Here is a 14632-nt window from a genome sequence, read left to right on the forward strand (position 1 = left end):
ATTAAAAAGCAATCCTTTTGAGATTTTGGATGAAGGCACATACAGGAAGTCATCCTATATGACCCCTCTACCAATCAAGGTAAGAAGAAAACTATAGTGAGATAATTCCTATAAAGCATCACTGAATCATGCCTCTGTTTTCATTCAAATTATATAGTAACTATTAAGTGATGATCTGGTTTAGAAGAAAGAACATATTGTTTTTGTACACTGTGCTTTGTGTACTGCTTGGGCTAAATTAAGACAAATAATCAAGACAATATTTTGCTTTGATATCAGTAAATATTGGCATCAAGAAACCATTGCCCCATTATTTTTAATGGGAAGAATTCAGTCTAAACCTTTTTTTCATCAAGTTAAGGAGGTGATGTCATATGGTAAAGGCTGGATATTCAAAATAAATCACTAACAAGTAATTTTGGCTGAGCAGTATGTGGATCAGAAATGCAATTGAACACGTCTGGAAGAAAATGCATTATTGTCATAAGACTTCGGAGTCAGAGTCTGTTGAATTTGTGTATCTTGCAAACAGTTACACAAGTAACCAGACATTTCCTGCACAACTCAACATTTTTCAGAGAGTGTCCTAGATGTTATAGCAAATAACCTTGGGTTACACACTGACACTTGATTCAGCACCCACTGCTGAGTGTTTCTTCCTCTTCCTGCAGAGCCCCACACAACACCCTTGTCAAATACGCGTTATAAAATCCATTGCAACATCCAAAGTGAGCCAGCGACTGAGCATTATGCATTAGTGTGTTCCGGAGCTGCTTTCCTGGAGACACAGCAGCAGCTAATAACTACAGGCCTTTTTTCTCTACTTCCCTCGGGCTATGATCCTGAGTGTCTTGAATGGTTTAGAGCCCAGGGAGTTGAAGCCTGTCACCCAGAGGCAGCTCTGGTCCCCCATGCTCATTCCCTCCATTGCAGACATGTGCTCCATGTGGGGATCACCCTGGCTTCACACCCACCACCACCAGCCCAGAGGATACAATATTTTGTCCACTGCTGGGCTTGAGTCTACACATAGCAGGTCATAGATGTATAGGTGTCTGTCTCTGAGGCAGATATCCTGGAGGATGACTTAAGCTCCCCATGGGGACTGTGTGAGAGAACTGAATGCCTCATAGGCAGTGTGTGATATTGAAAAGGTCTTAGGGTAATTACGAAAGCTCCTGCTAGCTAGATCTGCCATAAATCCTAAAAGGTTTTGTCAGCAGGTAGTACATAAAAATAATTACTCTTTCTCACAGATCACCCATGACTTTTTCCCCTAATTTCACTAGCTAGCCATATGAATTGACAGAAAACAGAGTATCAGTGGAGAATTTAGACCTTTTCCTGATGACAACATAGCAGAGATGCCTCCAGAAGAGGAGCTATGCCAGTATAAGCTTGGTTTATGTAAGACTCAATTTTTGCAGTAGGGTTACTGAGGATCTACCCTGCAGAAAATCAGAGCAGATGTGTAGTGTCTGTGTAGAAATAGGAGTCTTTCTTTCCAATCAACCCTGCAGTGATACCTCAGGCACCAATTAGACCCCAGGCAGGGCATTTCTCATGCTATAAAGTCTGGAGGTGGGTGAATATTTTCACAATCAAAGTGAGGCTGAGGAAAACAAAAAAAAATTTAAAAAGCTGGCATGTCTCCAGGAAGCTGTTTTTCATTTCACCTGAACTGTTTAGAACTTTTACAACTGAAAATTGCTTCTTTCCATCTGTGAAGCATTTGCTTCTTGGAAAAGATGCACAAAGCCAAGACATGAAAGACATTTGAAATAAATGAATAAACTAATGCATTCTTTGGAGAATCCATGCTGTTTCCCTACTGCTCCCCATTTTCTTATGAAGATCTCTCAACAGATGGAGGGCAGCCGCAGTCTCCTCAGCAGTAATGAGGGATGGAAAATAATTCCAGTAAGTAAACTACAGTAGCTCATATATCTCCACTCTTAATAAGTTCTGTTTCTAAAGCTCATGACACAAACCATTTCAGTGAGGGGAAGACATCTTTCATATATATGTATTCATCAGTGTTATAATTTCCAAAGAATAGTTAACCTGATATGATCAGCTGTGGATAAGACAGCCTGATATAAATGCAGAAGTAGCATGGAGGACATCATAAGAGGCTGCAGCACGCACTTCAGCGACAATGTAGGTCTGTGTTCCTGCTGACACTGAGGTAGCTGAAAACTGACTATTTTATATGGCTTGGTGGAGAAAGAGATACAACAACACATTTCTCTAGTCTCTCTATAACTTCCCACAGTTTACAAGTACCCAGTAACAAGAATAAAATTGCAATGGTGGCTTATAGTCAGCTTCAGACCTCCTCCTACTGCTCCATGACTAGTATCAGCATCCCTCTTTGAAAGGCAGCACACATAAAAACTTACCCAGAGACACTTCTGAACTGAAACTATGTCAGGTAATTGAGGAATTTTTCACTGCCCTTTGATCTGAAATGATTGTAGTAAAGCAGAGAGAAGGATCTGCAAGCAAGGATGGCAGCGAGGGCAGATACTTGCTCAGAAAGAATCTAAGCCTTCTCATTGACCTCAGCTGAAGGCAGTTGGCTCATTCTGTCTGCAAGCCTTACCCTAAATTTTTCTCCCTGGAAAGCAGTTACCAAGTGTCCTTTCATGTGCTCCTGCTAGTGACAAACATTGGTTGGTGACAGCTATCAAATTCTGTCTGCCCAGACACAAGGATCTGTGTGGGCTGAGGATTTTGCTAGATTTGCCTTCAGAAAGAAACTGTTGCATTAGCAGGCAATAGAAAAAGTTCTTGGGTTGTCCTCTCTTAAAGTGATTAATTATTCAATGGGACTAACGTGATTAATTATTTAACGGGACTTTTCTTAATTTTTGCTCAGCAGCTCTGAAACAATGGAAGGAGTTATTTTGGAAAATTGCACACTGTTTTACTAGCTGTCAGGTATGTTGATTTGCAGCTAGATGGTGGCACCAGCCTCCATGGTCCACCAAATGGCAGACCACATTTTCTTCATGATTTGTATTGCTGGAGCTACGGTTGGGTTGTATGTGAAGAATGCGGGAGAGGTGCCAGGTCCAGTAAGAACCTGAGGAATCCGCTTGTTATTCAGGTTGAAAGCTTGGCTGGTTATGAAGAGCACATAGAAGGTTTGCTCCCTCCTTTGTAACTACTTGGGAAAACAGAAAGCATGGAGTCCAATCTCCTTTTGAAGCTCATACAGTGCTGTTAAAATAGACTCAAGAGTAAGTCTTTCAGTCTAAAATCTTTTCCTCAGCTCACAGGAATTTTGGATATACAGATTATCAGGCTCTGAGTGGGAAAAAAAAGAAGAGAAAAATCACAAAGGCCAGGCATTTGATCCCAGGCCTAGTGATGCAGTGTGCTGTATGCAGATGAGCCTGCAAACCTCAGTTCCATCATGCTGTGATAGTCAGGCTCTCCTTAATGTGTTACACAAAAGGGCTGCAGCACATAAAGCCTGGAACACATCACTGTACAGATCCCAAGAGGGTCCTGTGGAGTCTATTACTTTGATGAAGTGGTATTTAAAATTGCATTACCCAGCAGTTGTTTAACCCTCCAGATGTTGCCCCCATGGAGTGTTTAATACGACGTGAAGTGCTGGTAGGCTAGGCCATAACCTCATGTCATCTTTTCAGCAGGTCACATCAGGTCTTACTATCTACTGCTAAATCAGTACAGGATGACCTGACGTAGCAATTTTCCTCTGTGCTTTTTTCCAATAGTGAGCAGAAAGAAAGAAAACAAACAAACAAAAAAACAGAAGAAAAAAAATCCGAAAGAATGGGAGAAAGGAAGGAGATCTGAAAGCGAACAAACTCTAAGAAACTTTTTAAGCCAGGCTCGTACTTTTTCCCAGTTTGCTCGAACAGCGCAGCTAACGCAGCCTGGTGCTGCCATCTGCTGTTTCTGCTGCTTTTGACATCGTCCACCTTTTTGAACATACCAGCAAGAAGCAGCTAAAAAGAAGTCAACATCATGAATAAATAAACCCTCATTCTAAAGGAAAATAGGCAAAAAGCCTATAACAAAACAAACAAACAATTTTTTTTTTTAAAATCCCACTTAATCTATAATTTCTGGCAGCATTTTTTAATCCTTGTACAACATGCTAGTCATTATGCCTGTGGTCACCAAAAAGAAAAGGCATGTCTGCAAGTTTAGTTAATTTTGTTTCCCTATGATTAAGTCAGCTTTTAGAAACATTTCCTCAGAAATCTCATATGGCTTATGGGTCAAGGACCTGCTTCTCCACAGCATTTTTCATGGTTTAGATATTTGGTGCCACAGGTATTTGTTTTACAGAGCTGACTTTCCAAAATCAATTAAGATCAATGAACAGACTTGCTTTGATTAGCCCGGGGCATTTGTTAGATTAGCTCTGCAAAGAGGAAACTTTCTGTCTGAAGGATGGACGTGCTCTAAAGAATGTCTGGGACCGCAGATTCGGGTGTCAGCAGATTTTCAGAATGAGAACGAAACCCCTGCATTGACCAGAAGAAATCCAGCTGCCACATGACTGGCCTCATCACCCACTATTGTGCTGCCTGACACCTGGCTGGTTGGTGGCTCTGCCAGCAGGTGCGCTCACACTCAGTCCTGCCAGGTCTTCAGTTACAGAGGGAGAGATGGAAATGAGGAGTGGACTTGTTTTTGTTTCATTTCAGCACAAACAGACTTGAACTTTTATAAACTAATGGCATTGACATCCAGGATGTTGAAAACTAAAACCATTTTACCTTTATTACACAAAAATACATTTTTCCCTAATCACCTTTTTATTTTTGTGTGAAAACCTATTTGCACTTCTCAGCCAAATCTTTGCCAAAGATTTCAACAGGGCTAAGATTTCAGTCATTGTTGGCCAGTGTCAGCACAAATGTTACTATGATGACATGTACATACAACCGGTGCTTAGAGAAAATAACAGGTTACTGGCATCTCTTCTAGTGAACTTTTTGAGATTCAAATATCAAAGATGTAGACATGTATTGAACTCACAATGCCAGCATAAATAATCTCTTGACACACGACTGCAGACACAGAAATCAATGCCAGCATTGCTCTATTAAATTTGAAAGGATTGATCACTTCCTCTTGTTGTTTGAAAACCCTGCATAGGAATGTTAAGAAGATACTACAGCATATTACAGCACAGCCATAGATGTTTGTTACACCAGACTCTTGACAGACGTGTTTTCCATCAGCTGACCTCACTTTCTGCTATTCTAATAAAGTCTTATGGAGGAAAATCTTTGGTTTAAAATTACTTGCGGCTTTTCCTTGCCTGATAGTAATGGCAGCAGCAGAGCAGCATTTAGTGTCACTATAGGTCCTGGAGCTCAGGATCTTAACCAGAGTTGTGCTGTAATTTCTAGCTCTGAAGAACACTCCTTCTCACCTTTGCAGGTCCATCTCCTTTGTCACTTACCTCTTCCCAAAACGCAGGCCTTCAGGAGTCCTTTGGCAGCAAGAACTAGGGGTATCTTTGCATCCTTTCAGGACAAAGGAGCTAGATTCGGAAAAAGCAGAGGGTTTTTTGTATTGTGTCTGTGCTTATGTGAAAAGACTTAAGCTAGCCACATGAACAGACACATGTTTACAAAGGGGCAAACCTCGTGCTGCAGGTGGGGTTGGTAACAGTGAGAGAGAACGGGCTTCCATCCTGGGAACTGCATCACTGATTCCAGTGTGCATGGGAAACCACCACTTCACTTTGGAGACTGAAAATGTGCTACCAAAGACTCAGCAGACCCACTGCTGAGTCTTAAACTTAAAAATGCTGCTAATACAGTCACACTTCATTGCACTCTCTCCCCTTTCCTCACTTCTTTTCTTCTTCTTGAGCCCAAATGTCAACAGTTAACATAGGCACTAGATGTGATGCAAAATGTAAAGTGTATTGGCAATAATATAAATCTGAAATTCAGATATGTGGAGATATATTTAAGGAAAGAAAATTTCAATATATTTGAGATTCAACTGGTACATGAGTGAATGGGGAAGAAATAATACTTTCAACTGCTCTTACCAGACTCCTAACCCTGGAGACAGTTGTGCCAGCAACACGGTGGTAAATGTAGGTCTGGGGCTGGAGGTTGTGTTCTGGCCTCTTGGGACCACCCCAGAAATAAAAATCATTTTTATTGTGATGGTGTGGATATTATTGAGGTTGTTTGGTTGGTGATATTCATGTGTTCTTGACTGCTATTTTTGGGGAGAGAGAGAGTAGGCGCAGGGAGCAGGCAGTTGTAGGGTGTTTGGCAACTGTAGATCAGATCAGCATTCACCTTTTCAGGCCAGGCACACTCCAACAGTCAAAGCAATCAGAAACAGGTGATCTGACCTTTTAAAGTCAATAACATCACTCTTCCCATGCCTTCCTGGGGACGAAGATAATTTATAAAAACAGCCTTTGCTGGATCATGTTGCACCGTTCAGTTTACCTTTGGGTATCATGATCTTATTTAAATTGAGTGTGTATATATAACAATTAAAGAGAATCCAATTATTACTTTATCATTTTTTTTGTCTCATCTGACCTGACAATTCCCATTTTAAGACCCATATTTTTGGTATAATTCTTGTCAGAGTATCATTTTCTGAACATAAAAGCTTCAAAAGGTTTAAACTGTTATTGCCACTGTCCTGTATCTAGTAGAAGAAAAATACTTTTACTGCAGAGGAAAATGACTTGTTTCATGCTTCTCACATATCTTTATTAAATGTTTGGACAGATATGCATCCATTTCTTATATAAATAATCTATGGCTTTTTAGTTTGCAAATGCTGGTTGAAAGTTCACGAGAGCAGGCTTTTCTGTGAACTTTCTGTATTTATAAGTTCAGTCACTGCAATAAATCCTGAGAGTATTGCCTGCTTAGCCGCATTTTTCCCCGTACCCCAATGGCTAAAACAGAGAAGCTGAGAACTCTACATTTGAATATTTTAAAACCTCTGAGCAGCTTGATTGGAGTTAGATTTTCTTCTTAAATAATGCAGGTTGTTCTGAAGAGAATGTACAACCACAATTATCTGATAGCCAAATGCTTGGTGGTTAAGGTACAAAGCTCCACTACCGCTAATAGAGGTTTCATTTGAGTAAAGCTTATTGCAGCATTTTGTAGTTGCTAGAAAAAAAGTGTTCTTTGTGCGTACTGTAGTTCAGAGCTGTAAGGTCTTTGTGAATGGTTACTCTCAAAGCGCTACAGAAGTTCCCCGGTTCAAGGTGGCTCCTGGCTCCTCGGAAAAATGAATGTGGGGTTCCAGCCTGGGAGGAGAGAAATAAGTGAAAAAGGAGCATCCTTGGACTAGGCAGGAGAGGTCTGCCTAGTGCAGTTCTGCAGCCGGGACCAGTCAGTGCTAAGCTGGTTCAGGAGGAGGAAGAAAAGTGAGTGCTGACCCCAGAAAACACAATGAGCATCCATGAATCCAAATTCTCAATCACAGTAAAAACTCCTCCAGCCCTATTTGTCAGAGCAAATGTATTTTCAGATTATAAAACCAGGAGTCGCCATGTGGTCACCCAACCACATAATTTAGGACACAGAACATCCTTGAATTTGATCCAGTTTAAACTTGAGTACATCTTTTAGATTAAAAAAAAACCAACAACATCTATTCTCGATTTAAAAATTACTAATGGCAGAAAAGCCACAATAACCTATTGCAATCCATGCCAGTAGCTAAGTATTTCAGTGGTGAAATGTGCAGCCTTTTCCTCCTGTGCCTTTTTCCAACTCCAGCCACCAGATCTTTTTATATCTTTATTTGCTAGATTGGAAGAGCCCTAGTCCTGAAGTAAATACTTACCGTCTATAACCGGTAATCCTTCAACCTTTTCGTGATACACTTAAAAGACTGCGTATCTACAGCTTCTACTAGAAAGTGTTTTCCAGTCTTTTGGTTGCTCCCAGAGTTGTTGCCTGCACCCCCTCTGGTTTCCAGGCAGTCTTTTGGAGTGCCTGAAGCAAACGCTACGCTTCAGTGCTCTACACACATACAGAGGAGACAAGGCCTCCCTGTCAAAAAAGTATATTCCCAGGAGTTACATTAGTTTTCGACCAGTTTACCCCAGTTGACGTCCAGCTGATGCCCTGGACCTGACCCGCTGTGTCCTGTTTTAACTCACTGGTCCCCAGTGGAGGATGCTCCCGACAGCAGGTGAAGCCCCTACACCTTGTTCCTCTGCATCTGACTTCACTTTTTCCCACCGGATAGATGACTACTGCTCAGTTATCCCATCAAATGACCGAACACTTCAAACTTTTTCTTTTAGAGTTCCTTCAATTCTCATTACATATGCTATCCCCCATCTTTGTATCATCTGTCAATGTTTTAAGTGACGGCTTTATTCTCTTACCCACCCTTAATACTACCACTCATACTAATAGTAAAATTAGTAGTGTATTTTTGCAGGATACTATCAGAAACAAAGCCACTCCCTGCTGAACTGTTCAACTGTAGAAATGTTAGCTAGTATCATCGTTGTTCTCTGGAGCTTCATTTCCCTGGAGTTGCGCATTATTATTTACTTCATGTCCAAGGTATTATATAGAGTTATTGTGCTGCATTTTCAGCTCAGAGAGGTCTCAAGTGAGGTAAGGAAGGTTGGCAAGTAGAAGTCATTTTCTCTGTTTCTATCATGCTTTTCAGGTGTAGGAGCCAAAGTTATTTACTAATTAATCAGATCCATGAACTAATTGAAATAATATATTCTACCTGTACTAACTCAAATAGGATATTATACATAGGTGAAATGAAAACCACAGCAAAGATAAATAAAAGTTTCACAAGAATTTGTGACAGACCATGAAGAAGACCCTTGGAGAAACAGGGAAATAACTTTCTGGTGCCTTTCTTTATTCATAAAGGCAAATTCACTCTCTTTCCTCCTGAAACTCATTCATACCAAATCTAGGATCTACATGTCAACTCCAAGTCTTCTCACTTTCAAATGCTGAGATTCTTTTTATATGTTTGATAAGTCTTTATTAAACAATTCCCATCAGAGTGCCAAAAAGACATATGTGTCACATAGAAAAAGTATCTCACAGCTCCTCTTTCACACGGACTTCTGCAAAAATAACCAGCTACAAATATGCAGGGATACATATTTTCCATGATTCATGCTGTAGAACCCACCATAGACTGTGTGACTGTTGTACGGAATCTAAGCTTTCACAGAAAAAAATATTACCAGGCGGTCTGATGGAGAGGAAAGCCTTCCCAAACAGGAACTGAACACGAATCAAGTCAGGATGACTCAGATTGTTTTTGTGATTCTGCAGAGAGACAATCTGAGATAATAGCTGGGTTGCGTGAAGTATTGCCATAATTTATTACAATAAAAATTCAAAATACAATTACTTATATTCATATTGCTATTGTTAGTCAGGTATTTATTTTTTCTACGTATATCAAGAACAATTTAATGCTTATATTTCTAGACTCTCCATGTGAATAGCCACACAGAAATATATTTATAAATGTCTTCTGTATGCTTCATAGGCAATATGTAAAGCTAATAAACATAGGAACATCCCTTTTGTAGCTTGGTAAAGTACATTTTGATAAGAAGATTGCACTATCACAGCAGGACTGAGTTACAGCAGTAGGCAGCCAGCCTTAGGACACCGAGGAATTTATGATACGATTGTTATATGTGGAATCTTGAAGCTTATGATAGAACAACATTTCCTTTCCAGATGGTGCAAGAAAAGGGAGACTGGTAAAAAACAAGCCTGAGTCTTTGCTGAAATATATAAATTGCATTTGTTCTGCTTTTGATACAAAGAGAGAAAGAAACCCAGGCTATTTTTGTTTCACAAAATAGAATTACTGCCCAGGTGCTGCAGCTAGCATGGTGAAGGCAGCTCAAAGTATCAGTACAGCTAAAGGACACCTCTCATATTAGTTTTGTAGAAGCAGGTTAAGTACATGGTTTTAATTTAACTAACCAGATCCCATGACTCAAGGTGAGAAAAATTCTTCTTTAGTGCTGTACTCCATCCTTTGCCAGAAAGCTGTTCCCAATCAAAACTATAATTATCCATTATTTACCAGTTTAGTCAATGGAGGACAAGTTGTTCTGAAAATATTTGTTTAAATCAGCCAGCCAGGCAGCAAAAAGAATGAGGAAAGAAAAAACACAACAGAAATTCTAGGGAAAACTTTTCTGTTGACTTTATCAGGATTTGGCCAAGATCTGAAGTCAACAGATGAGAATGATAGCTATTAAAATAAAGGAAAGTGACTAGAGACTCTAGAGAATGAAGAAGCAGAGACAGGAAAGTAGTGGGAACTTCCCAAGTTCCCATTAAAGAGGGCAAAATGGACATCCAGCGGCAAACTAGCAATGGAAGGGAACGAAAGATGAGAAAGTAAAAGATGTGTGACCATTGATCTTAATGGATAGAGATGTCAGACATTGGCCTTGTTGGCAGAATTTCCTGAATGGGTGCTAGAGCCACAGGCTGGGTTCAGTATGGCGCTGGGATATTGAAATAGCTGGAAAATTCAGAGAGATCATTCCCGACTGAAGTTTTGGGAAGATCGCATCTGGACAGTAGTAAAGGAAAATATTTATCTTTCATTTTAAATTAAGTTCAGTTTGGAAGTGATTGGGTAATTTTTGTTACAAAATCATATTTGGAGTACTCCCTCTGAGAGAATATTTTCATTTGTAATTTTTATCCTGACCAAATGATTTTATTAGAGCATGATGGGTGTAGGGGGTATGTATCAGCAATGATCATGAAAGGACAAACATCGCACAGGCAGAGGAACCCACAGCAAGCCTTATAGGATTCAAGACTTGGACAGGCTTCCTTCTGTCAAGGAAGGACAGAATCGAAGTTTAACCACAAAGAAATCCAAACATTAAAAAATGTGTCTGAAACAAAGTGACTAGCAAATCCTCCAAAAATCACTTCATGGGGAGAGTAAATGTGGAAGGCATATTGTCTTCTTAATCCATAACAGATTGCCATATCTTTTGAAGAACAAACTGCAATGCTTTCTAAACTATGAAGCCTTGACAGGAGACCAGACATGAATTTACCAGCCAGGGAAAAGGTCCTTTAGCCATTTTCCTTTTGGCTCATCCAGACCTTCCCACACCACTTCCTTGCCTGTTTTTTAAATAAAAATATCCACATTTGTAGCTAGTGGAGAGATGGGTAGATGACCAATAGATGTGTGGGTAGTAGAGAGAGGCCACTTGGTTTGGATTTTTTTTCTCCCCCAGTTTTCTGGTTTGTGATGCAGTAGCTTTACTTCCCTTATCATGTCTCCCCGCTGATGATCTGTCTGTCTTGAGTCAGCTTCCAGTGCAGTGAATGGTTTCCATTTTTAATTTACCATACATATGTAATTATAATTTTCCCCGTGGACGTGGACAAAGAGCTTGCAGTCTTGACAACCATGTTACAAATAATGGAAGTACATGCTGTCACTGCTTCAGGTAGTAGAACACAGGCCCCCAAACCTTTCCAGATAACCTTAATATCCTGGTCTAACAGACATGAATCAGTACAGAGATGACTCATCAAAATAAATACCAATTATATGGCCTAGATCTAATTTTTCATGGCCTCTACTTTCCTGCAGCACATTCAGGACCTGGTGGTGTGAGTTGCAGCATTCTCCTTGCTTTTGGGTGTTTGCCTGTGTCATTGTGTGCCTCCTCCAAGGACCTCGCACTGCTCCAATGCTCTTCCCAGTCTCAGGCTCCTCCATGGACATAGGAACCATGGTCTGGTTTTCCAGGTGAGCAGTGTATTGGTTTTTCCTCCTCTATGTATGCAGAAAGAGATTATTTGAACAGAACCAAGGAATAATCTTGCCAGAAGTTCTCCAGATTCTTGAGGAACATGACATGGATAGTTTGACAAAAGCTACCTTTGACGATGGACAGACTATCACAAAGTTGTTTCTTTTTCTAGTGTAGAACTGAATTTGCTATCACACTACATCATTACCTCCAAAGCAGTAAAAGATCCATATAGGAGTGCACAAAAAGTCACCTAAAGCCTTACTACCGGAGGAAAGAGTAGTTGGTAGCAATCTCCCAAATAGTCATGTTTCAAAAGCATCAGCCTGTAGGAGTCACAGCAATGTTCAAAACTCCAGCACTTTCCTCAATGTGATCAGGTCTTCCAGCTGAACCAGGTTTTGAGCCAGTAATGTTTCCATACAAATTAATAGTAGCAGAAATATAATTAATAATAATAATAATAATAATAATGATGCCTGGCCCTCCCCATCACTGCTCCTCATGGAAGGTTTTTCAGCAGAGCTGTGCCAGTTGCACACAGAGCAGGCAGATACGGAGCACAGCTGTTTCAAAGGACGTGCTGTCAGCAGTGGTGGCACTGCCACATGAAATGCCAGTGTGGCACCTGAAGACTTGCTGTAGGATCCTGTGAAGCGGGAATCTTGTCCCTTCTGTGACCAGAGATGTGCAGCCTGCATCTGACTGTTCCCACTTACTGCTCCACACATACTGCACCACATAACCATGCTCATTCACCTCTACAAATATCATGTTGCCAGTGACTAATGCATTTTATTTTCTTTGTGATGAATGTCTCTGCATTACCAATGAGGAACATGCTGCCCCACCATACATTTTCAGTTGTCATGCCTGTTTTTGTAAAGCTGGGATGATGGACCAACAAAAATCACCTGGAATGAAGAAGACTTTTGATGAAGGGCTTGCAAAACCCAGCTGTGGACAAGTCACTAATGCCTAAACAGATGTCAGCACAAGCTGGTTAGGAGTAAGCCCAAAGCAGGTGTGTTTCCCTGCTTTGAGAGGTGTCCTCCCCTCTCTCAGCTGAATGCAGCCCCACCTCAGGCACCACCAGCTGAGCGAGGACACAGCCCCAGATGTGGTAGTGGCGTGAACGGCAGCAGGACATGGTCACATTTCTCAGCCTCAGCTGCATCATGCGAGCTGGAGCCCAGCAGCCAGCTCAGCTCAGAGCCACATGGCAGTGTGACAGCCCTCCTTGCTCCCCTGGGCATCCAGTGCTGCTCCAAGCTGCAGGAAAACCACAACCAGACCCCAAGTTTTCAGTTTCTACTGCCTGCCCAGCCACATCATCAGACCGTCTCATTTTTAGCAAATGATCTACACATCAGTGAATTCTCCAGATATTAAAAGAATATCCTTCAGCCTGCTAAGCCACCTCTGAATGTGACCCCCCACCTAGACCACAGCCCTTCAAGTTATCCTTCATTTGTTTGTTGGTGTGCTCCCTTAGATCTGCAGATTGCTTTGATTATTTGAACATCTGGAAGTTGTCACATGCTTTTTTTGACCCTGACCATCTGAAATATTACCCAGCAGGACTTGGGATGAGACACAGTAAGGAAACAAAAACATCCTACTCATACGAACATGTGGCAGGAATTATCAAATGACACCATCCCAAAGAAGAATGCTATATATCCAAGAAAAGACAAACTTTCTCTCCACCCTCTAAAGCTGGGACAATTGCTTTCCATAACATCAATTCCAGACGTAAGAAAAAAATTACAAAAAAATATCTAATATATTTTTCATTAAACATGATGTTATTAAAGTTGACTATTACTAATGGACAAAAAGCATTTATTTCATCCTCTGACTTGCAAAGCTGAAGAATGTCTCCCCACATACATGATTCTCCATAGAAAAGCCACCCCAAAATTGTTCGGCATCTGAGGTCATTAGGGTGCATAGCCGTGTCTTGCCTGTTGTCTTCACAGACTGAGTGCATGTTCTTTGGTAAAGATGGAGTGGGATATGCAAAACTGAGATGGAAAAGGTTGAAATAGAGAGTCTGAGTTTCTCAGGAAACACAGCACATGGACAAGGGGCTCTGGCTCTCGAAAAGCAGCCCAAAATCAAGGCAGATGAACACCATGTATTTGCAGCACTCATAAAACGTAATTCAGTTACACATGCGGAAGCCCATGGTCAAGCACAGTTTTTAGATTTGGGTTCTCCTTCTCAGCAAGATACAGATAGCAAGTGAAGTGTGGAGAGCCAGCCATAAAGACAGTACAGTTGCAGTTTGACAGTGGTTAACCACTGATATTTTAGCCTTCACCAAGAAGCTCCTACTAAATGCCTAACTAGATGGAGGGAGGCTTCCTTCTGGGCAGCCTGCTTGCTCACAGGTCATACCATTGAAACCCTGTTGCCCTGGATGCAGCCAGGGGAACAACGAGGAGCAGTACTCACACACATGCCTTCGAAGCCCACCTTCCCTGTGGGCAGCCTGCTGGAAGGGGGCTCTCTGCTGGGGTCTCCTCCCAGGTGCATGCCCAGGCTTTCCCAGGCACTCACAGTCAAACCTGTGTAACTACGTCTTCCATCAGACCTCAGCTTCCGTATATCTCCCAAGTCAAACCAAACCTTGATGTACCAGCTTTGCCCTGCAGATACTGTTTTCTTCGTTTGGAGCTACCTTTGTATTTGGTGGCACAGCACTGATATTTCACTATTTAAATTGGTGCAGCCAAATCAAGACAAGCCAAATGAATCTTGATATGATCCCAGTGACCTAGAAGGAATTCCTTGTACTACAGTGACTTCAGTTTCTAGGGACTATCTAAG

General features: G+C 41.2%; 1 protein-coding gene across 1 annotated transcript in view; it reads right to left on the minus strand.

The window, feature by feature from the left end:
• Nucleotides 1-7132: 7132 nt before the first annotated feature.
• The window catches only part of RGS7 (regulator of G protein signaling 7), a gene marked incomplete at both ends in the record, with an annotated part of 236082 nt that continues 228582 nt past the window's right edge, over nucleotides 7133-14632 (minus strand). The window contains one exon of the mRNA XM_080343032.1: nucleotides 7133-7294. Within this exon, the coding sequence (XP_080199158.1) occupies nucleotides 7133-7294 (162 nt within the window). The remainder of the gene's footprint in view (nucleotides 7295-14632) is intronic.

This window comes from Nesoenas mayeri, assembly GCF_963082525.1.
Source record: "Nesoenas mayeri genome assembly, chromosome: 3".
NCBI lineage: Eukaryota > Metazoa > Chordata > Aves > Columbiformes > Columbidae > Nesoenas > Nesoenas mayeri.